Source organism: Lycorma delicatula, chromosome 1 (assembly GCF_047948215.1).
Source record: "Lycorma delicatula isolate Av1 chromosome 1, ASM4794821v1, whole genome shotgun sequence".
Lineage (NCBI taxonomy): Eukaryota > Metazoa > Arthropoda > Insecta > Hemiptera > Fulgoridae > Lycorma > Lycorma delicatula.
The window spans coordinates 223,519,269-223,545,744 of record NC_134455.1 but is presented as its reverse complement, the minus strand read 5'-3'; the positions used below and the strand labels follow the sequence as shown (position 1 = coordinate 223,545,744).

Sequence of the window (26,476 nt, the reverse complement as noted above, 5' to 3'; positions counted from 1 at the left end):
TAATTTTTTTTTTTAATGATACCCGGGCATCGACTGCGATGATCACTTAGCCCGAATGGAAAATTTGTAGAGTATGAAAAATACCATGCCTGATCGAGATTTGAACCCAGAACCTCCGGCTGAAAGACGGAGGCACTACCACTCGCGCCACGGAGGCCGGCGTTGGTAAAAAAAAAGAGAAGCAGGCATTAAAAACAAGCTTTACCACAACCCAAATTCTCTCCTCAATAATTATTCGGCAACCGCCCAACCGCCTACAGTCATCATATGTGACTCTCTACGCGAAGGGAGTGCATTGGACCCCCTAAAAACTATGGCCCCATCAGGCGCATTCCTACTAAACCGAAACGCACTAGCACCGAAAGGGGAATCACGTCCGGAGAAGGAGCATATATTAAATATTTTGCTAATTTTCCAAGAAATAATCCCAGTAAAATATTATCACACCCACGATCTACAAAGGATCAGAACGCAATCCCAAACTGCATACGTTTTAAAAAAAACTAAAATAGAATAGTTAATCGCCATTAAAATGAAATATCTGTCAGATAAATTAAAATACCAAGCAGCAAAGGACTAAAGTCCAAGCTCTGTAATAAATAGGGAGATAAAACAAACTTTCGTTCCGTTCCGACAAAATTTTTGAAACGATTAATTTGAAGCTTTTTAACGACTTCCATAAAGTAATTAATTAAATTTACAGAATAAATTTATACCAGTAAATTAAATTTTGTTTAATCAGGTTGCCCTTTTTCTTTGAGATATAATATTGTTAAATAACACTGTATAATCTTAACAATTTTTACTTAATAACGTTACTGCTTATGGGAGAAATTGTAGCTGCAACTTGATAATAAACGATCGATTAACTTTTCCTCAATTAACAGAAGCAGTGTAAATAATATATTATTTCACTAGAGAGATCGCTACATCAAATTTTTATTTTATACCATCTGTTATTCTATTGTTCGTGGGAGTAACGAATGTAAATAATCTGCGGTACAAGAGGCAACAGTCAAAAAATTTCATGCTATTAGCGGAGTGATTTACAGCATTTACTCAAAGAAAAGGGCAAAGGAAGCCACTCCACTCACCTCTTTCCCTTGTAAATCTGACTTAGGATGATTGCTATTCATGCAAATTTATGTCATTTTCGTACTAGGTAGTATTAAACCGTTTGATTACAAACAGTTCCTAAAAGACATCTTATTAACATATTAACAAACACCAGGTGGAAGGCTTGGCTAAAATTTTATTTAATTTTATATTGCTATAAGAAAATATAAAATATAAAAATATATCTGTTTTGTTTTTTACGGTAAACTTTAAAATAAGTTTAATCAATAAGTTTTCTTGTAGAATAAGGTGCCCTAAGAGCTCATTATTTGCAGTTTTTTTATGCTGTATATTTTTAGGAACACCTGCAAAACTTATTACTGACTCTTTGCTGTATCTAATTTGGAAGGCTCTTGGAAACTAGCAAAATTTGAAAGAATTTTCTTCTTAAATGAAAAGTAGTGAAACAAATTAGTTATCTTGCATCGAAACGTAACTGATAAATACTTGTTTTTTATTGAGTTCTTTGTCAATACATATGATATTTTATATGTTCTGAAGAGAAAACGTTTTTTGATTATATAGTCACATTCAGGCGAAATTATGTAGATTTAGTTATGTATAAATAATACGAACAAAACTCAATATTCACACTCTTTTGAACTTATTTAGGTATGCAAATAAGTTTATTCTTCCATTTTTAACCTTTTCATGAAAAAAGTGTAATATACAAACATTAAAGTTTTTACAAAATAATTGTTTTTTGTTCGCTAGATTATATTTATACTATATATATATATATATATATATATATATATATATATATATATATATATATATATATATATATATATATATGTGTGTGTGTGTGTGTGTGTGTGTGTGTGTGTGTGTGTGTGTGTGTGTGTGTGTGTGTGTGTGTGTGTGTGTGTGTGTGTGTGTGTGTGTGTGTGTGTGTGTGTGTGAGTGAGTGTGTGTACTTTGCATACAGCGAGTATGAAGAATATAAAAACAACCTTATCAAATTATAAATTTTATTAAAGAACAAAATAAAAAAATTTGTACTTTACAAAGAAATTAGTTTATGGTGTATTCATGAGATTTCTATACTCCATTTTTAATATAATAACAGTTAATTACATTACATGATTAATTTAGGTCAACCAACACACATCTGATAACCAACCTTTATAACATTTTTTTGAGAAAAAAAATGGTAAAAACAAATGTTAATTGATCGAGTTACACTTGTTTTCATGTCATTAGAAGTATAAAATGAAAAGCACAAAAACAGAGGAGGAAATAAAACCAACGAATAAATTCATTTTATGGTGCGTTTTACAATAAATATAAGCCATGTAAGTCTAACGAAAGTTCAACTGTAGGTTTTATCTAATTAGACTAACCATTACCGAAACAGAGCTCAATAGTTCTGCCAAAAAAATTGTGTTAAACTATAAATAATAAATTGTTACAAATGATTTGGTTTATTCATTTGAATGATTAGAACCATTTTTAAATAATTTAAAATGTCACTGCTTGCTATATATCACTGTTTTTATTGATTTGTAAATAGTATTTATTATATACATTTCAATCTGTTTATTTCAGTAACCGTTCGACCAGTTACATATTTTTTTCTGAAGCTAAAGTGTTAAACAAAAGGTATAATCTGAAAGAAAAAAAATATTGATAGTTTTAGTATTAAAAAAAAATTGGGCTTCTGCCCAATTTTTTAGATCTATCTTTCTAGATAGCAGTTACATTTCTTCTCCTTTCTTTTTTTATTCTATTTCGTAGTATCTATTTTTCTTAAATTTTTTTTGGGGTTGCTTATCGTATATGAATAAAAAAAGCGTGCTTTTTCGAATGGTATTTCTGTTACAGTCTACGGGTGAGCACAAGAGGGAAGAAATAAACAGATAAAGAAGTATGAAGTCGTTTTGTTCCTTTTACAAATAAGACGATTTATTATTTACTCTCATACGAGTTGTAAGCTGAAGTAAAAAAAGCATATCTGTGCTCTAATCTAAGACGAATGGTATTATTTATTTATCAGTCAACTGAATTATTTTTTTACAACAAACCTCAGCGATAGATTAGAAGAGTAATGTTTTATTGGGAATTGAAATATGTATTTAAAATTAAAGAGTTTGACGTATTACCCCATTTTTTTTGTTTCACTGAACTACATTTTTATGTTTACACAAGAATTTTTTTAAAAACTCAAATCTAGTTTAATTATATACATGGTAAACAGCAAACAGAATCTTACTACGAATGATTCGGATAGTTTTAATGATTGTTTTTTTTCTACAAATTATAATAGATTTCATTAAATTTATAACTTTAAATCTTTTTTTAAAATTCACCATTCCTTTCAGAATGAGAAAGAAAGCGATCGAAAGGAGCAATAGAATAGGATAGTTTTGGTATACAACGAAAACATTTTACGTAACTTAATGTACGATTCAAATTTAAACAAGATAGTCGTAAATATAATTGTTTTATCTCATATTTAAAACACAAATCTTATTTTGATCATCTATTTAGACGATCAGAATAGTCTAATAAGATTATTTTATTACATAAGTAAAATATTAAAAAAGGATTTTTTATACGTATTACAGTAATAATGTACAGTAATACTTGATTTTATTGATTAAAAATGTCACTTGTTACGTTCATAAATATACAGTATAAAAAGTATTTTGATAGTTAAAAGTTTGTCAAGCACTTTGGAAAAAAGTTCTGAAAAATTTGACTTCAAATAAATAGATTTGTTTCAAAAGTGATTGAATGGTTTTCAGAGAGTTTGTTCAATGTGAGATTTAGTACGGTATATCTAAAAGCGCTGAAACTGAGCAGGTGCCACAAATGATTGATTATTGTTTCTAACAGACATCTGAACACAACCTGGCATTTACCAGATATTGAAAACGTAAAATTGTGTTAGGCAATAATAGTATTTTAAAATAATACATTCTGTTTTAATTTTTCATTTAACGTGTAAAAATTCAGTACGTTAATCCAATAAAAATTCATAATCGGACAGTTGTCTGATTATGAACTGCTTGAATGAAAAAAGATAAACTTCATCCAAAGGATGATAGAACACTTTTTAATGATTGAAATCCAGAGGCTTTATCTTATGTAGATAGAAAACATGATAGACAGTAGGATCTTGAAAACGAATTTCTGTTCCCGTCTTTTTCTACTCGATGAACATTACATGATGAACGTCACATGTTTTTCAATTTGTCTCTATTCGACATAATAAAATAAAAAATTCTCAAAGATAAATTTTCTATTTGTAATTTTACCGACTAATAGAATACGAATAAATAATTCCAGAAACTCCCGAATTTTATAAAAAAACTTTGAACTTTATAATTATGTTTTTCAATGTTTAAACAAAATTTTCAAGGGAAAATCCCTTTGATTCATCTGGGGGATGCAATTTTTTTATCATTAATTTATTCTCTGTTAATCTAATCCTGCTCTTGGCTCACTAGTTGTACATAAATAAAATCTAATGAAAATATTTATTTGCTTTTTCTAAAGATCCGCTCTGTAATAATTGTATAGAATTTTTTAGCTACTCTTGAACAGTAAACTTAATGATGAACGAGTCGATGAGCAACCAAAGATAGATTTGCACCTCTTAGAGGTGAGCGGGAAAAATCCTACGTACCGGTAGCTCACTCCATAAAACCATACAATACCTGACAGATTTTCTGTTATCTCTTTCGAAGAGTGTCGAGGTACTCTCTCTTTCTATCCCTACTTAACTGCGGTTAAGCCCGTACTTAATCTTTTACCTCTCTTTTGATCTCTTTAAGAATTGGTCATCGAAGAAATTTTTTGAAATGTGTATGAAAATCAGATCACTAGTAATACAATTTATACCTAAACGGTTCTTGTAGAAGGATGTTTAATGTACAATCGATATCTGGACTAGATCATCGTGAAGAAGAACGACAAAGACATTTGAGGTGATTTACATAATCATTTTGTTAGAGTTGTCAAATAACTTTACAATAAATCAGATCTTTAAAAGGAAGAGTTAATAATTAATATTAAAATAAAATCAGATTGGTATGAGTCCGATAATAGAAAAATGATAGTCTACTAAGTATGTATAAATATGTTAGCGTGCTAAAGGTTTTCACTGTCAGCTTTGTGGTAGGTGTAAAACGTATTTTAATACTTCTATAATTATATTATTCAGAAATATTACTTGTTTAATACAGAACATAACTGCTTCTCTGTTCAGTCAGGTGAGTTGATGACTGTTATTGAAAACATTGAAAGCTATTTTATATCCACTCATAAATAGACATTTAATTGTATCATATTTTGTTATAAAAGCTCTTTACTTAAATTGTATGGAAAAACTCAAAACAAATCCAGCAGAGGAACTTCCTCTAAAAAATAAAAAAGCTGTAATCGGCTGTAATTCGGTCTATTCGATGGAGTAATTCTTGGACACATATAAGAAAATTTGCAAACGGTTCGAAAAGACAGTTTTCTTTTTTTGAAGTCGGTTAAAAATAAATAGTATATGATAAGGCATTGATTTTAGAAATATTCAGAATTTTTAATTTTACGTATAATATACCAACCCGTTCTCCTATTCCTATATTGACATTGACATTTTGATTTTGAAGAAAAAATAAAAACTTTCAAAATAAAAACGTTAGTATTCGTAATGTCCGTACCGTTCTCGAGAATCAGAAACCACGCGCGGTTTTTTTTCTTTCTCTTATCAATAATAAAAGAAACTTTGATTGTTATTTTTATAACTTTTTTAACATAATTATGACGGTTGGCACTTTTTTGTTTGTATCATTTACCATAAGCAGAATATCATTAACCAGAAAAATTTTAAACGTAAAATGCGTCGAAAAGTGCTTAATACGATTTTTTTTTTAAATTTCATGATTATTAAATTATGTTCTTATTAAATTTAAAAAAAAATAAAAAACCTAACCAAAAGCAGGAAAATTGAAAAAAATACCATTTTTGACCAACACAGAGAGAGCCATGCCATACCAGACTTTTAAGCAGTTTGTACTTGGATCATGGCCTTGACCAAATCAACTTGCAAGTTCAGACAAGTCGTTCAGAAGCGATCCTATAACAGTCAGACAAAAGATAGAATATCCCTTATTAAAAAAATTTATAAATATGATCATAAAATTAGCGCTTATGCTAATTTACAGAATAAATAGATAAATAATTGGATCTACAGTAATAATTTAGATCTATTGCTAAAAATTTGTTCTTCGACATACAAATGAAAATTGCTGATTGTATTTTTGATTCTTCTACTCAAGCCTTACTCTTCAACAAACGGATTAATTTCGATTTTTCTTTTATTTAGAGGGAAGATCTTAACTTTCTTCTATTAATTAATTAATTAGCATTGCCTATATAAATTATTTACAGATACTTTTCATATCATGATTTCGTGATCGTTGCTTAACTACTGATTTTATTGTATAATGATAAATAGTTCAAAGCGACTCTGATATTTGAAACTTTTTCACGTAAAGATTCAAACAAATTACTTGGAAAACTTAAAGAGTAAACGGAATTATACATGTTCCCTCATTCTATATTCATATTTAACCTTAGCTCAAGCTTATAGGTACTTTTATTACCTGGTTTCCTTATGTTCCTTTCCTTATTTCTATCAGTACACAGATATTGCACCTAGCGTCAGGCCAGATATTGCCTTTTGGGTTCTTGCGAACGTTTCTCATACGGGGATATTTGTTGGCCTACCTATTATTTTATGTACAAAAAGTACGATCTTTTTTAAAAATAAAAAATCGACTTCAAAACACGCACTTAAAAAAGTATCCGATTAATTCGTTTTAAATTTTGACTTATGAAATCGGGGCCAAATTAAAATTTAATAACTTGATTTGGCTTCGATTTATTTCTAAAAGGTAAAATTTAAGGAACATTATTAATGTTTACCTTTTATTTTATAAAAGTCTTGTCGTGGGAGTATGTAAAAAGGTTTGTAGCATTTGCAAACCTGATCGGGATTCGATGTCAGAACTTGCCGAATGAAAGACGAAGACTGTGTAGGTCGGCATCACTTTTCTAATATGTTTTTTGAAGTCGGTTTTATTTTTTACTTTTATTTTAAGTTTATTTTGTTTTATTTATTATTTTGTTTTAAGATATGTAATATTCTTTCCTTTTAATTCTATTTAAAATTGTTAAATATTCAACATTGTCATCTTTGAAGCATTGCATTAAAACTTCAAGTAAAAGCCATATTAATTTAAGCTATTTTTATAAATATCTGATCTTTGTTTTTCTACGGAGATTAAGTTTATTTCAAGTTATAGATAAACTACTTTTATAGACTATCGGTGACTTCAAAGAATACGTCTTACAAAAAAAAAAAAATCAAGAAGCAAATGCCATAGTTTCATGAGTGTAGCAAATACTAAAACGTACTATAAATGTTTACTAAATTGAATTAAATACGATGAATTCTCTTTATTTAGGAGTTCAATACTTGCAGATTTGCATGATCAGTGTTTGCTACCCATTTCCGAATTTGGCGCTAAAATTTTACTGCCAAATCCAATATACTCGTACAATACAATATTGTACTGGGGAAGTCAGTAATGTAAATTTTGTAACCGAATGAAATTTGGAATTATTTTTTACTCGCTGTATCTCCAATGAGTATTATATTATCTGGATATGTTTGCCTACACCGATCTATTTCATAATCCAAAGCTGGTGTCATTTTTCTGCAAATTTTGTAAATATTTTCTATACGTTCAGTGAACAGTAAACTGCCCATGTACTGTTATTGCTTCGAATCCTTCCCTATTCATAACTCTATTCAAAATATTCTATTCAAACAATCTATGGATTCTCCGTATTTTTCTTCTTAAAAAAAAAAAGGGTAGTTATAAATATTCTTCTTTCTGCGATCAATCTCTTTTGCATTATCATCCTCATTGTTATTATGATAATTTTTATGTAATAATTATTATTAATAATAGATTATTAACAATAAATTACTTATTTTATTTTTAATGAAATATTTTTGCTATTCTATTAAATTTTTGTCGTATTTTTTGACTGTACTATAAATACAGACAAAACGCCTTTTCAAAATATGTTTTTGAAATACACCCGCCTAAAAATGAAATTAAAAATACAATCACTTTCAATTCGTAAGTTAAATAAAAATCTCTGATACTTAGAAAAATACATTTTCATAAATCTATTTGTAGATTATTTTTTCTATAAAATACGAAAATATAATGCAGGACTACGTGAATTTTTAAACCGATTTCCCATGAAGAAAATCCACAGCCAGTGAGCCACTTTCCGCCTCAATATTTCTTTGTACGAGTATTTACTTGAGCGGTTAAAATTCTTAGTCTTCAATCTTAATTCTTTGCTTTTAATTTTTACTCCTGTTTAGTGGAAAGGAAATTTCTCTATGAATTATAGTATGAGAAGCGCAGTGGTTATTGCAGTACAATTAATGAACTGAGTTAACTAAGTGGCCTATAAAATATGCGACCAAACATAGGAATATATAACAAATAAATTATGAAATTCACTTTAATTTAAGATTGTACTGGGTTCACGTGAATCATTTTAAATTAAAAGTTAGAGCTCAGACCGCAATCTAGATAAGAGCTCATGAATTTCAGACAAGCAGAACGTAAACTGACGCGAAGGAAGTGTGTAATGAATGCGAGAACTATCTCAACATCCTCGTACTTCCACCCTGGAGAAAGTACTTATTCCATTAAATTGTTTGTAATTCTATTTAAAAAATATTTCTACGTAAAGTATTCAACGTTTTGGTAATAATTAAAGAGAGATAATAATTTCTTCATTTGAAATGTAATTTATTTCAACACACAACTTTCAAATAAAATGTGATTCTAGATCAATGTCATTTAGCGTAACGATTTTAATGATCGAGATCGTGAGAAAGGAAATTTTCATAATAAAATTTAGGATTTTGGAATTCAAGTAACACCATTGTTTGACAATTTGAACTACAAAGGTTCAAAGTACGTGTGCTTAACTATATCTTTTTTTTTGTTTAAACGTTTTAAACGGATCAGTTTTGATGCGGGTTTTACCAAATGATTTGAGTTTGCTTTGAGAAATGTTTTTAAATTGTAATTTTAAAATTTATTTGGATGAGAGAAGCGAGTTATATTGAAATATAACAAATAGTACAATTTTGTAGAGCTCATAACGCATTGCTCAAAACCTATAATACCCTCGGACTGCTGTCAGTAAAATTTTCCCATAATTTACAGTAACATATGAAATTAAACTTAATGTTTGAGAAAAATTTGAGTGACACAAATGTTCTACATTTTAACAAAATTTGTGCCGCTTAAACAGGGATTTTATTTGTGTGCGGGGACTTCATCAGCAATAATTACGATCATCTGTAAGAGGAAAAACGTGGGCTTGGAAGAATGTGCGGTTTCGCCTTAAAATCTACGCTGTCACATCGAAGGACATTTTTAAAGAAAACTGTAATTAATTACATGCAATAATACGTAACAGTTATATAATTACAAATCCTGCGAATCCTTAAAGAACTACAAGAATTCAGACGATCGTTAAATAAGGAAAAAAAAAACAAAAACGCTTAGATAAAAGTGTAAGACATTTATCAAAATTAAAAAAAAAAAAATGGATCCAAGACAGATTTAGGCACCCCATACTCCAACTGAAAGATACTACTATTTATTTTGCAACATTATCTTCTTGAATTCGACCTGATGACGCTGAAAAAAGCTTGAGAATGCAGATATTTTAGGTTTACCTTTAATTATTTAAGGATAAACCTCAACCATCTGCATTCTAAAGTTCTTAGAAACAGATCATGTTAAACTGTCCTAAACACTTAGATAATATCCAAAAATAATCCTGAGGTTTGGTTACCTGCCCTTGAATGAGCTGTCATAAACAGTATGAACTGTCACACAGTGAACTGTCATGAACTGTCATCAGAAATGTGATCTTGCACTGCCGATTCAGTTGCACAGTTATTTCATACACTAAACGATCACTGTAGCAAGATTATTTTTATAAGATCCAAATAAAATGTATGAATCCTGGTTTTTATACATTTTTCTGAGGCAGCTAATTTTGGCAACGGTCGATAGTGCACTGGTCATCTTTAGGTCCTATCAACAAAGGAAGAAGGTATGTAATTTTGAAATTATACAGCTATGATTTCAGGGTTCCTCGACTACTTTTAGCATTTTAGAGTCGATTAAAATTATCCCTTTGCTGCAAAATATTTTTTGTATTTTTCTTGATAAGCTTGTAGTTATATCGGTATAAAGAGACGGTAACATAGACAAATTAAATTTATGTATACTTCAAAATCGTATAAAGTAGTTAATGTTTGTCAGAGTTGTGTAATATTTTTTGACGGGTAAAAATTTGAGAAATTATGGTCAATATAAAATCCAGATATAGAAGAATTATTTTTAATGTAAAAGTTGTATCGTTTGCGACAGTGCAAAAGAAAAAAAATTTCCCAATCGATTCTGCCTAACTTGTTCATAATTTGTCTTGGACTTGCTGAATTCCTCCATATCTTTGCAAGACACCGAACGGCTTAAGAAGAATTGATTTAGAAGAGATTGATTTTTTCTGTAAATAGTTGAAGTTAACTAAAACTAAAATTTTCATCCTGAAAGATTTCATTAATTAAGAAATTTTTAGCACAGAACAGATCACTTCATAAAGCAGATTTATAGATTTATTACACAGTAAAAGATAAAGTCAAAGGTGGTGCATACCAGTAGTGCAATTTCATAAAGATCTGGTCTCGGTTATTAATTTCGTTTGTTTTTTTTTAATTTAATGCGTATCGTAAAAAAATTATGATCTTGCATCTAATAAAGAAAAAAAGTATCTCATTTTTGGAATATTTTTTCACATTTCATAATTGAGAGCGTGTACAGCATACTTTACAAAATAAAGAAATACCTTATGGAGGAGATACTCGTATTTTAGAATATATTTTTCAATACATTTAAAAATTTTCAGTCTTGTTTTGCGAAAAGTTCAAAATGTTCAACACTGACAAAGTTCTAATATCCGTTTCCCAGATTTTTAGTGAAATAGTTTAAATAATAGCATATTTTTATAAACAAAGGAATAAAAAAAGGAAAATAAAAAGAAAAAATTTAAAATACAGATTTTTTTATATCCGTTTAAAAGAGGAATAAAATAAAAGAGAATTAAGTTATTTTAATGTAAGTGAAGGGTTTTCTGTAACTGAACGAAAAAATATATGTTTTGTTCGTTATTCAACGATTATTGGTATTTAATTATTTATTATTCTGTAAAACACACGACTACTGACATGTTACAACATTTAGCACGGGGAATCCAACGTGATATAAAAACGCACATCAGATGTTAATTCTCATGACAACCTGTCACAGTTGCCGCTCTCATTTATTACAGCTAATGGTCGCTAGGGAAGAAAAGATGGAGATTGTCAAAAAAGTTATTTAATATATTATTCGGTAAGGTTACATCACTGATCGTAATTTATATTCCAATGGAGAGTAGCTTGGCGGTTATTTCCATTAAAATCTGTAAGTTAATATGTATAGACTAAACGAAGTAAATTAATTATGAAACAATATGGTATAAAATCCTGTGAGTTGAAGGCAAATCACAATAGAAGCCAACACAAAACATTTATCAAAACCTTTTACGAGGAAGTATGACATTTTAAAAGCATAATTTGTAACACGACACTAGAAGCAGGTTCGCGTTACACTCAGGGAAAACTTTGTTTAACAAATATTCAAAAATATAAATATAATATACGTATCAAGTGAATTTGTATTTTAATAAAAGAAAATACGCAAAAAAGCCGTAAAATGAATAGTAATAATAATAATCTGCGTGAAAGCGGGTAGGAAACTTCCCTTAGGTTTCTCCTGCCTGTCGTATGAGGCGACTATTTTGTTCGAATGTCAGGAATATTAACCAATACATTTGTAGCTGATCTACATTCTATCGGTCACATTACGAGAAACCTCTTAGGAAAACTCATCGTAACCCATTGGTATGATAATCACGCCAAAGAATGAATAGCATGCGTTTTGCTGCAGTTGTATCTAGTTCGTCGATGCTTGTGGGTCTTGTAAGATTGACAACAAACATATTCCAGAACTGATACACTTTAAAATCGTGTCTGTGGATGAGGTTTACTTAAACAACCCCTACTTCTAACCAATTTAACTATCGGAGTTTTGGCACACCACGGCCAAATGCAGTCGATCCCAGTCTTGTGCCTGGATAAGTACGTTCACAGACACAAAAGTGAATCTGAAGAAGGGAGACCGCTTTCTAGAAGACAGTAATCTTCCTTTTTCCTGTTTAGCCTCCGGGAATTACCGTCAGCTATTACTTCAGAGGATGAATGAGGACGATATGTATGAGTGTAAATGAAGTGTAGTCTTGTACAGTCTCAAGTCGACCATTTCTGATATGTGTGGTTACTTGAAACCCAGTCACCAAACAACACCGGTATCCACGATTTAGTATTCAAATCCGTTTAAAAGTAACTACCTTTAGTAGGACTTGAACGCTGGAACTCTCGACTTCCAAATCAGCTGATTTGCGAAGACACATTTACCACTAGACCAACCCGGTGGGTAGATAATGAGAAGACAGCAGTCTGTCCCCTTTCTTGTTCACAATCAATCACTTTGGGAGAGCGGGGTATTTTACCCATGCCCAGGATCGGATAGTACATTATCTATAAAAAAGGTTAGAAATAAAAAATGCTTCCTGGAACAAGACTTAATTAAGTCTATTACAGACTTAATAAGGAACGATCTTGCCAATCCTTGGAATTATATAAATGTGTGGAATTATACAGAAAACAATCACATTAATGCAGTGTTACTGTACATTAATTTTTCGTTTTGTTCAGTAATACCTCCCTTAGGCTTTCTTGTGGTTGTGATATATAATTATAAAGCATCTGAGGAATAAAAAGTACCGGCCAAAGTAGCTTTATTTCAAATAAAATTCTAAACAGAGATTGTGCTATGGTGTTATTCCTTGTGTTATACAGCGTGAAGATGTTACACGTGAGGCTGAACGTCAGTTGCATTTTGGAGGCATGGCGTGCTGATGTAGAATAATATCTTCGGTTCAATCAAGAAAATCAATCAGGAAAAGGGAGACCACTTTACCTTCAATTTTTCTAGTACGACTGGGAATGAATGCGATTGTTCTTAAGAGCCGCAACGTGGCTTACTATAGTGACTTCAGGCTGGTATCATGTTACCTACGACCGTTGCGATTAAGACACCTAAAATTAGCCTGGATTCATGTAACATAAATGTTAAAGCTTTGTTAGTGAATGACATAATAGGTGAAAATTAAGGTTTGTAGTTTTAAAAACATTTTTTTCTCAGCAGAAGTTTTATACTGAATACATAAAATTAATAAAACAGTTATATTATTATATAGTAATTACTAATTCAGTGTGCCTAAAACCACAGATCTAAACTTTATGAATAAATTTAATGGCGTAATTAATTTTATGTAAAATGGCGTAATTTGTCGGTTTTATTTTTATAGTTTTCTGTTACATGTGGCTGCAAACTTTTAGCGGTTGTTTGTAATGGTCGCGACCGTTTAAATCTGGTTGAAATAAACTTACTTCATTTCGACTGAACATGTGTTGTGAAGAATTAAAATTTGTTCCGAAGCGAAGTTATTTCAGCTTGTTAGTCACGTGAAATTTCTGATAATCAATTTAACGCGTAGAAAAGTACCTGGAGTTGGTTATTACCCCCACCAACAAATTCGCATGGCCAGTAACGTGACTATTAAGAATCAGATCAGTCACGTATAATTTTGGAGCGCTTTTTCTCTGTTTCAGACAGAAAATCATATTTTAATCTTCAGCATCTTTTGAAAATATTACTGTTAAGTCTATATTGCAAAAATATGTATAGAAATATAAGTTAAAACTGCTGCTTTATAAACAATTACTTTCGAATACTCTTAATGAAAGACGCTAGTTTAAAAAAAAAACATTTAATTGTCAAATAAAAAATACATAATATGTGAAAAGATTTATTTATTTATAATAAAATAAAGTATAAATCCGTGACCTACGTTTTATTTTCTATTGATCGCTAAAATTATGATCTCGTCATCGCGACGTTTTGTTAGTATGTATTCATTATAATTATTACTAAATCCATCTAGGTTACTTTTGGAAAATCATGTGTACATATGATGGTATGTAAAAAAAATGCGCCCACAACTATCAAAGATTGTTTGTTGTAATCGATTCGATTGAAAAGTAATACCCGCGTCCGTGAACGGACAGACGCTCTTAAAAATGAAGAATAATAATTTTTTTCAGGCAAAGAAAGACCTTTCATTTAGCACTTTTTTCCTTTCATAACGTATGATAAAAAAGACAGTTTTTTTTAAAGTTCTCATACATATAAAACAATTACGTTATATGTATTGTTACATATATGATATGATGTACATTTTTAGAAAAAGTGATACTTCCTTTAGAATATTACTGTTGTAAATTTTTTCTTCAAATCTCCATTTACCGAAATATAATCAAAACAAAAATTCGTTTTTTCTCATTCCATTCTAACTGAATTTTGATAAAAATTCAGTTCACCATTTTATTTTTGGTTCATCGTCGGTTAAATTATAATAGAAGTCACAGTCAAAAATTGTTTTAACAGTTTCACTTTTTATCACAAAATTCTAAAACTGTATCCATTTCTTAAAAGATATTACCTGTTTTAAGAAACGAAGATGCCTACTCTTTTGGATGACTATGATTTTTTTCATTGATTTATAAAAGTAAAATAGAATCTTTCTATCTCTCACTGGAAATAGACACATTTTGTGTAGACACAGATCTTTCGCCTTTATTTTCTTGTAAACGGATTTTTTCATACGGGCAGCGTTTTTTAAGCCTACCCATATTTTAAATAAAAGTGAAACAAAACACAAAAAAATTGATTAAAGGTGAACAAGAGAAATTTAATTTCTCTGTGTGTTAAATTTTTTTAATTTGGTAAAGCTCTCAATGAATTTTCCTGTTTATTGAATAAGAATTTGTCTTCAAAATGGAAAGATAAACCTATGAAATGGGAATGTCTAAAAACCTTATTTATTCACGTAGGTTTGTTATCCTTGCATACTTAAGTAATATAGAATATACATGAAATAATTTTATGTTATGTCCTCATTGATTGTTTACAAATGTTCATGTAAGTACTGCAGTTAAAATGAGGGAAGCTGTTTTATAAGAAATCTATTATCTCATTAACAGTTAATGAAAAAATTACCAAATACAAACAGCCAAATTTAAAGAATTGGAGAAGTGTATTTTTTTCCTTTTATTCATATTTTAACGTAAAATATAAGTAAGCATACAATAAACACTGCCCATATAAAAAAAGTTCACTAACAATAAAAACAAAGGCATCTACTTAGAGAAAAGGAAATAAAAAGCGCTATTGTAATTTTTTAGACCCAAATTAAGGAGTAAAGTTGGTGGTCTGTAATATAATCTGAACTGGGAAATAGATTAGATAAAACAGGTCCCAGAACTGTAACTGCAGTAGTTTTTAAGATATTGGATGTAAAACACAATATTTGGTGTCAAAAAACAAGTTTCTTTTAGGTTTGTAGTACAGTAGCATTGTTAAATGACTAATAAATGCTGAAGAGTTAGTAACAAAGTTTGTAGACAATTTAATTCTGAGAAAATTAATGTAAATTAAAAATTGGTTTTATTAATTGAAGCAAAACAGGCAAAAAATAGACAGAAAATTGTATATTATTCTGTACCTAATACACATTATTCTTTATAAAGCAAAACAAAAAAAATAAAATACTCGAAATGATAAATGCTGACAGAATAACAAACCTCAGTTACGGTGTAACTTATTGAATTGTTTGAAATTCCCTCATTCACAATGTTCACAATGAAAATATTTTCAGTTGCTTTCTGTATCATCTCAGGATCGTTTTGTATAAATTTCTTATTTTAATGAGTAACTTTTCTTTAATATTAAGTATTCACTTTATAATAATAAAAGTCTATGTCTTGTCATCTTTTCAAAGAAATTGTGAAATCAAACCTGGACAGTGTATTATGATTTTTCATAAGAATTATATCCTAATAGTTATTAGTAAGAGATTAATGACACTTCATTTTCTGTTTCATGAATTGATTCCTAACAAATAAAATTTTATTAAGAGAACAAGTGGCATTTTAAAAAAGAAAAAGCAATTTTTTATTCAGTGTGAAAAAAAAAAACAAAATTACATTGCTTTTCTAATCATAACATGTAAACTGGATGACAGGTGGGGGCATTTGGTATACTTGGAATTAACTGGTAAAGGTAAAGTGGAGTGTCAATACATATATTTTTCACTAGTTACCAAATTTTTATTATGTAAGTGAAAAGGAATTTGGATTAAGGGTACCAAGTGTATACAATGAGAGAATTACAAATTAGGCAATGTTGACTTATTTATTACTTTATAGAAGTAATAAAATTACTTACTTTTAACAGAAGTTAAAAGTAACTGAACATATTATATTGTCAGGATAATGGTCTTAGTTTACATTGAAATAACACTATCTTGGTTTAAAAGTTTTACATTAAGTAAAATAAATTTTTTCCAGTAGAAAGTCTATGGTGAAATTATTTAATCAATTATAGTACTAATTTCATCTGTAATGTTCTGAATTGCTGAACTGTATTTAGATTTCTGTTCTTGAGTCTTCAAGTGTTAAGATAATGAAGATAGACCTATAAAAATAATTGAAATTCCAGCGCAGAGCATTCCTCTATCTCTCCTTAATAACATCCAAGGAATGTTGAAGCATTTTATTAACATTAGATTCCTTAACTTATGAGGTCTCCATGAAGCTATTCAATAAACTGTGATGAAATAAAAATCGCCATAACATTCTTTTCCCTTTTTCTATCTAAATACATTCATACTCATAATGGATCAACTCACTAATAATAATTTTATTGAACTTAGCAATACAGTCAATAAAAATGTGACTGCATTTTACAAATTTATTGGATTACAATTTATCAAATTTGAATTCTTGTTCACCATAACCTGATATCCAATTAGTTATTAATGTAACATCAGCTCTTATTGAATGTCACACATATACTAATGCACATCATCTTCAAAGTCTATCTTATCGTTGATTCCATTTTGTAAAATATGTAGATTCATTTTATTTTTATTTGACTCTATCATGTATTAATAGTGGTTGTATTAGCAATATTTCCATTTATACTATGCTCATAAGGAGTCTATTGACATACATTCTCAGAATTAAAATACCAGACGATCCGCAGAAAAATCAGAAAACTACTTTTATGTTATAATTCTACTGAAAAACATATTTCATTTACGACTGTGTCTTTTATTTTATCTTTTTTTTTTGTAAATATATTAAAAAATTTAATATATTTTAGGTGATTTATCTGTTTCCTCTTTACATGAACTACATGCTTTCCTTCTAATTTTAACAAAAATGAAAGAATTGAATGTATTTGCAAATGTAAGTGACTGTACCTTTGTGTTTTTTTTTTCTTTAAAGGTTACTTGACAATTCCACTTAAGTTAATATTTTATTTTAAAAAATGGTTATAAGTTTATTCTTTACATGTAAAACTTTCTACTGCGGAAGAGTTACAGAGAACAGTTTTCATCTCTAAAACTATACTGTGTGTGCATATGTATGGGCTTAATATAGACATTTTGTTTTTGGTTTGATTCTAGAAAAAAACAGAATGAATGGGTGTTGTTGGCTAGTAACAGCACTCTTTTGCTGGCTAGGAACTGTTCAGGGTCAACAAGATGACAGCCTGCAAGGAGCTTTAGAAGCAATATCACGACGTCAGAGAGATTTGGCAGATGATGATTATTATGTTGACAGGGGAATAGCTCATTTCCTTGGACATCCAGAAGAGGAAATGCAGTATTATGGTAACCGAGATGGATTTCCAGGTAACATATTGCTACAACTAGAAGTTGAGTATTTGATTTGTATATTAAAAAAAGTTAAACATCAAAACAGTTTTATTAATTAGTGAGATGCTATTTTCATACATTCTCTATGTCAGCTAAAAAATATGAAGCATAATTTTTAACAGATTAAATTGTGGTAACTATTGCAGTAAAAACACATAGATCCTAAGAAAAAAGAAAAAAATAACATTTTACACAATTTAAGAAATAATTATTTAAATTTTCTGTGGAATTTGTAGATTTGTAGAATCTGTAGTGCAATTTTATTCACTAATTTACAGATTAAAAAAAAAATTCAGAAATTTAGATAGAATCACAAATTTTTTTGTAAGGGTCCCTATCAAAAAGACTGACTTAGTTTGACTTACTGTGTGAATATAGAGGTGATAAATACACGCAAGGAAGAGAATTCGTCTATAATAATAATTAAAAAAAAGAAACTGGCTGCTGTATTCAAAGAAAAATTTGAAAAAATCTGTTCATTCTCTTTATATTAACAAAGAAGATTATAACATCTAGATGTACCAAATAAAAGTGCTTGAAATAAGGTTATCAAATCTATAAATTTATATTACAGAATTCCATAAATCCTTATGTGTGAAGAATTAATTAATTAAAAAAAAAAATTGTATCATTGTCAAAATAATTACATTAAATATGACAACCTTTAATGTCTTAACATACAGAGTTTACCAGGAAGTTCCTGCTAAATAATTATTATAAGTACACTCCTCTTTTTAAAATCATAAAAAAAGCTTTGCACAAATATGGATCTGGAAATGCTTTGTTTTTGAGTTACAGCCTGTTGAAAGGATTGCCATTTTTTTACCACTAAGATAAAATCAATACTGCTCCTACAGTTATGCAAACACAATTTGTATGGCTATATTTATTATCTTAGATGTAATTTTTCATAAAGAACTTATTTTAGTCTAAATCTGCATTTTTACTATTTGTTAATTTTAACATATACTTATTATATAACTGAAATAATCATATGACTAAAGTAAAACGTAAAAATTCTAATAGTGCTATAAATGATTATGTTAGTAAATCAATGTTTCATCTGAAAATTAAAAATTACAATATTTCTTTAAACTTGCACAGAATGTTAGTTTTAACGAATTCCAGTTCAAAGATGAAAATATTTATAACTAAGCAATAAAACCACAAAATTTAATTATGAACAAATTTATTTATTGTCACTCTGCTGAACTGTTTGGCGGAATGGTAGCGTCTCGGCCTTTCATCCAGAGGTTCCAGGTTTGAATCCTGTCAGGCATGGCATTTTTTATATGCTACAAATCTTCCATTTCATATTCCCTTGCACAAGCTTGAACTTGTATTTTTAATTATACTTGTCTTCATTCATATTTATTTTCATTTTTAATCTCTACTGTGTGAAATCGATTAAATAATCTTTTATTATTACATAATTATAATATGTCCTATTATCAGAGATGCATACCAATGATTACTTTTATTTAATTATATTGTTAATATTTTTAAAAATAATTAATTATATTTTGCCTATTTCATACTGTTCCTGATTTTATCTGATTTTGTTTTACTTATTTAGAAGATGGACAGCCTGAGGACATTGGTTATGGATACCAAAAATCTGTATCACCTCACACGCCAGGGATTTTTGAACCAGTTGCATTACCAAGTGCAAACTTGGGATCACATGATAATTTTGCCAATGGAAGGGTAATTCATTTTTCTAAGAAGGAGTTAGAAGGGCTTGCTTCTGATTACTCAGGAAATAATGCTAATAATAATCATTTTGCATACAAATTTCCTTCAAATGCAATATCAGCCAGTGCTAAAAGATCAATTTTCCGTGAACGAGATGATGGAAACATTCCAGAATCACTTCAGCATTTATATTCTAAGCACGAATCAGGATTAGATGCTGACAGTGGTCGACCTATTTTGATGCCTTCATCTTTCAGAGAACGCTACCCAGGAAGAACAGGGTTACCACCAAATGCATTAGCCCTGGTTCGTAGTTTTGGTGGTCTTGACAGAGATTCAGAAACTGGAACTGGTGATGATGATTCTGATGAATATCTCACTATATTAAATTCAATTTGGGAAAAATACAAAAACAGTGCACCAGAAGGATTTGATCCAGAAGAATTGACAGAAACTGATATCGAAGAATTACTTAATTATTTTGGTGATAAAGAGGACAGAAAACGATATGATAGCTATGTAGACGGGTATGACTTTTATAATTCACCATTGTCTTGGAACAAAAGAAGCAAACAGAAGTTAGATAATACACAAAATGATGGGTTCTTCCACGCATTAAAATTTTTATCAGGTGACAGGGATGTTTTAGAGTCTTTGCGCGATGATGATTTTCCAACCGAGGAGAATGATGAAGATGTAGCAAAAGTTCTCATGGAACAGAAGCCTAGCCTTGCTGCGCAGTATGGGAGAAATGGGTATAGGGAAGGTTCAAGGAACAGAAAGAGGATGTGGCATGATGCAGCTTTGGTAGATAGATACCCTTATCAACAAAGAATTTCAAAGCGATTTCCAGTAACCAAACGCTCACCTAATTTTATAGGGAGAGAACATAGTAAATCAATAAAATCTTTTTCTGACATAAAACAAAGACAAAAGAAAAATGTAGGTGATGGAGAAATTGTCACAGATCCAAAAGTTGCTCAAGAAATCAATAATATATTCTCAACATCTGGTAGTGGAGAAAAAGATAAGACCAAACCTACCATTAATGAATCAGATACTCATGAAGATGAACAAATAAATAAGACAAAGAGTCAGGTAAACACACATTCAACCACAGAGCATGAAAAAAGTAATACTACAGAACTTGGTGGGAACAATGAACACCCACATTATATGCATCGAAGAGACAAAGAAACAGGTCAGAAAGAAGAAAGTGATGATAGTTCATTCAGTAAACCAGTAGATGTAAAGAAAAAGTCAATCGATTGGTCAGATTACTTTGGCATAGATCGAAGGAGGAAAAAATCATTAAATAAAAATATTAATGATGAATGGTTACTTAATCAGTATTTGAAAGCATATTCTCTTTCAAACAATGGTTCTCCCTATCCAGATGATGTAAATCAACTAAACAGAGGCCACCAATATGAAAGTTCTATGAGTCCAGATTCAGATTATGACCTAGAAAAGAAAGGACCAGATGATATTGATGACAAATTAAGAGCAATGGAGGATCTTATAGTTGATGAAGCACTCAAGTATACTGGTGCACATGAAGGGATCACAGATTCAAAAGAAATACAAAAAGTAAAGGATCGTGTCATGTCAAAGCTTGCTGCAGCTTACAGTTTAGAGAAGATGCGTAGAGCACTTGGAGAATTCAAATCAAGCATTGCTGCTCAAAATGAAGCAAAGGCTTCAATCATTTCCACACCAAAACCAGAAGGTAAGTAATTTGAGGGATAAAAACAAATACATTTTAATATCTAATAAAAAAATTACTTTCGAACAGATAGTGTAGTGAATAAATTATTCCTTGTGATTTTTATAAGTTCTTATAAATTTCATCATTGAATAGTATGCGCACGCACATACACAAATATCTAAATATTTCAAAAACTGTAATATTTTGGAGAGCTGCATCAAACCAGTCAAATGACTGAAGACAAAAAAAAAAAATATTTTGGTATGAGCTTTTTTAGACTGTAAGCAAAATATATAAATACTTCTTGCACATTGGTAGACACATTAAGGAGCAAACTCTTCAACAAATAATACCCGAATATTATATTATAATTTCTTTCAAATTTGCATAATTTTTGTTTCAGTCATTTGCACAATCTTTCAAATGTCAATCTTCATGACCTAAAAGGTAATTTTTTAATGAGGGTTAACATTTTCTATTCAGTGCTTCTTCTGTGATTTGAGAAGGCAAATTATTAAAAAAATTTACACTTATAAAATAAAAATTTCTTTGCCCAGATATTTGTAGGTTTAACTATTTAATAGGTTTTCTGGCATATAGTTGGTTTTTTGTTGTTGTTAGGAATATATAATCTATTTTTTTTATGAAGATTCATCAAGACAGCTCTTATTAACTCAAGAACATGAAACTTTTCAAAGAGAGCAGCAGAATGATGAGCCTTGGCTTTCTAAATTTTTACATGTAATTGTGCACTTTATTTACCAGAATTAAAACTGTAAGAAAGGCAGCTTTGCATTACTACAGTAATAAAAATGAAATATTTTAAAATATAATAATTTGTTATTTTATAAATGTCTAGTTTTGACAATACTGAGGTCATGCGTATTACCATACTGCAAGACTCATTGACAATATGTTATTGTCTTTGTCTTCTGGTATTTATTAGCGTTTTTCAAAAATCTTGGCCAGATTTAAAATAATTGATATTAGTCTACAGTTTATAAGTTTTGACTTGACTTATATAGGAATTAAAATTGTCATTTTGTTATTCTGAAATTCATTTCTTATCTATCTTAACGAATAGATAAAATCTATGAATGATTTTAGTCAGTGTCAACCAAACCTGTCATATTAAATTTCTTGGAAAGGTACAAAGAAGGATTTTAACAGGCTTTGTATAACTGCTGAAGCTAATACTGGAAAGTGCAACTACTCTCATATTTAGTAATAAAACTCTTCATTAAGGAATACAAAATTTCCTGGTTCAAAAATTTTCCTTTTTTTCACTGACAAAAAAATCTGATTTGAATTCCACATGACTTCCTTGTACGCCTGATAAATTAAATAAATTTTATTTCACTAATAACTTCTGATTATTTTATTTTTTATTTTATTGTTATTATTGAATTATTATTTATTGTAAAAATCTCTTTACAATCACAGGTTAATAATTATTAATAAATCAATTTATTTAAATTAAAAAAAAAGGAATTGAAGTCAAATTTGAACCAATGTGCCTTCCCTTCTAAGATACAAACATTTCATTAATTAAAATTTTATTTGGCTATAACTCTGGAACCAATGAAAATAAGTACCACTTATGATATATCGTTGAAAAGCTCTCAATGAGGGCTTACTACTGCAGTTAAGAAAAAGTTCAAAATCCCAATTTTTTGGATTTTGGGCTTTTTTTAGACATGTTTGGTCAAGCTGATGCAATCGAAACGGGAGGTGCTCAACTAGATGTTACAACAGTCCTAAATCCAAAATTTCAACTTCATAAGGCTAATTGTTTTTGAGTTATGCGAGATATGTACATACACACATATGTACAGATGTCATGCTGAAACTAGTCTACATGGATTCAGGAAGGGTCAAAATAGATATATCTGCTGAAATCTGAAAACCAAAATTTTTTGCAAACAATACTCTTCCTTTACTTCGTACAAGGAGGTAAAAAATTAATAAACTTTTTTTCCAGAAAAAGAAGATCAAAAGTCTAAAAGAGTTGCTGTAAAAAAAGAAAAAGCTGAGTTAGAAATGAAGGATAAAAAAATGGAGAAAAAGTCACAAGAAGAAAATGATTTAAATTATTCTCCAACAAAACCTGGAAATTCCATTGGATCAAACAATTTTCAGCAGCAAAATCAAGGTATTTTGTTTGATAATTTATTTACATTCATGTACTTGTTTAACACATAGTTTCTCATATATATATATATATATATATATATATATATATCTGATGAATATATCAAAGTTAATACATGATTTCTCTTCAAAATCTTCATAATGCATACCTATATTTTGCATTTATTTATTGCTACTTATTGCTATTTACAATTGATACATTTTTACAATATACTGTTGTCCCATTTTATGTATATATTTTAGTTTAGTCAAACTGTTTGATATTTTATTACTCATCACTATCAAACAGTTTGACTAAATTGTTGTTTCTCAGAAAAAAAAATTGATTATTGTTCCTCTCCTATATAAACTGTTTTTTCCACCCAATAATAATACTCTACAGCAAACATGTTGAATCTCTAAGCAGAGCTGTCAGCTTGCTGCTGGGTCATTTATTATCTGGCAGGTATTTGTTTATTTAAAGGTCACTTTATATCTGTTTTGTTTATGAACTGAATTGTAGATTGCATTCTGATATTTTCAGATCAATTTGAAATATCAGTACTTGGGATATTAGCAAGATATTTGTCTTTCTGCTGGCATGATTCTCCTTCAGTCTGTCCACTGAAGGTCCTTCAGTGCTACTGTCTTTTGGTCTAGCAGGAATTTGTCTGATGACACCCTAATTATTGGAGGGTGCTATTCACTTCCTTCACCAGAAGAATAGCAGTGAAGATGGATGATAAAATTCCACTATAAGATAGGTAGTGAAAATTGATTTTATGGCAAGAAAATTACCAGTTTTTTCAAATTTAAATACTGAAGATCATCCTAAATGTTGTTTCTAGTTCCTACTATCAGTTTACTAATCCTTATATAGAGCTAATTTTTATAAACTTATTACAAAAGGTTATACTTCATAAATTGTGATGTTTCTCCGAGATGGGTATCTAAGGTAATAAAAAAAAATAGATCAGTTAAAAAACTACTGATTTTCTAAATACATTTTATTTACTTTTAATACTTTTGATGCAATACTTGTGTTGCTTCCTAAGAAACATGAAAGAGAAAAATCCTTAATTGCTGCCATACCACATTTTATATAACATAACTGATTATAATTAAGTAGAATGTTCTTAGTTTTAATAGCAAAGGAAAAAAAGAAAAAACCTGTGACAAAATAAATAACAAAACTTTGCAATAATACAATTTTTAAATATGTAATGCATTGTGTATGAATTAAGTTACACATAAAAACAATAAAATATCATAGTCATTAAAAATGGAGACTCAAGGATTATAACAATTTTACAGTGATATCCACTGACACAAAAAGTTGTTGGCAGCTTGTATTATACTCCTTTCAGATAAACAGAAGATATCAATTCATTGAAGTATTGTTACCAGAGCCTGATTCTTTTGATCTGGATGGTTGAAGAAAATTATTCTTTTCAGGTGTACTCTTACTCTTATCTCCTGTAATGTTGTAATCATATTGTAGGTAATTGATTACTCATGTAGCATTTAAATTTAAAAAATTCAAATAATATTCTTTAATAATAGAGTAATTTGGAGCATTAATTCCTCTCACTTCATCTCCATATAAATATCTTCAATGAAGAGGATTAGGTAAAGGAGAAAGAACAGCAGGGTTCTTGAAATTTGCAGGTGAAATGGTTATAATTGCTGATAGTGAAATATTAAACCATGTTAAAAGATCATGTTTAAAATATGAAATAGAAATGAATTAGTCAAAATCATAATACTAGTAGGGATTGTATACAGAAATATATTAAAGTTGGGGAAATTGAGTAGGTGGATACTCAGGAAGAAAGATTAAAAAAGAATGGAATCACTAGTCTAAAAAAAATAGAAGAATTCACTCCTATTTCCAAAACGAAGATAGTCAGAAATGAGGAAGACTTGAGAACTAGAAAACTGAATGAGAAGAGATTGCCTATTGAAGATGGCAGATGAAGAAGTGGTAAATGACAGGAGAGGAATTGGTTAGAGGAGATATAAAATGATTCAATTTATTGAATCATTTTATATGATTGGTTGGTGGTGTAAGACATGTTGAGGGCTTGGCCAATTTATTATTTCAATTTCTATTTACTTAATTTTGTTCTGATCTGAAGGTATTACAATACTGTATTCACTGTAGAAGCTATTGTGTTGTAAACTAATTGCTCTGGCATAATTAAAGTGTTCTGGCCAAGATTGTTGTGGTATTGATGAGACTGTTTATCCAATGAGCCTTTATTATTGATGTCTTTATCTATCAGATAATAATCCCAGTGAAAGGTGATGGGCCTACCAGATTAATCTTCCTTATTATTATCATCAAAATCTCAGTTGTACTTGTTAGAGAGATCAGTCTGTTATTTTTTAGAATGATAAAAATTTCATTTTGTGCTATTTGGAACTCAGTACATAATCCTTGTCATCTATTGTAGGCTACATTTACATTACAGAATATGTACGAGAATGATACATGGCATTGACTAACAGCAGGACTCTCACTCATCTATGGAAGGAAATAATTACAAGTAACAAAAAAGATGGATTTCTGAGTTACAGTATGATTTATTTCATTTGCAGGTGATGAAGTTTGTCCAGTTTTAGAAGATGTAGCAGGAAGGTGCAGACAAATTAGTATAATAGCAGGTGACAGGGGGGACCTCTTTCTTCCTCTTTGTACTCTACACCAAATATGCTACTTGTGTGTAAGTATTGAGTATGATTTTATTATATAAGTTTGTG

General features: G+C 29.6%; 1 protein-coding gene across 1 annotated transcript in view; it reads left to right on the top strand.

The window, feature by feature from the left end:
* LOC142317765 (uncharacterized) overlaps nucleotides 1-26,476 on the top strand; it is an 83,211-nt gene that overhangs the window by 8,340 nt on the left and 48,395 nt on the right. The window contains exons 2-5 of the mRNA XM_075354315.1: nucleotides 17,929-18,156; nucleotides 19,757-21,604; nucleotides 23,565-23,735; nucleotides 26,315-26,439. Of these exons, the coding sequence (XP_075210430.1) occupies nucleotides 17,940-18,156; nucleotides 19,757-21,604; nucleotides 23,565-23,735; nucleotides 26,315-26,439 (2,361 nt within the window). The 5' untranslated portion in view covers nucleotides 17,929-17,939. The remainder of the gene's footprint in view (nucleotides 1-17,928; nucleotides 18,157-19,756; nucleotides 21,605-23,564; nucleotides 23,736-26,314; nucleotides 26,440-26,476) is intronic.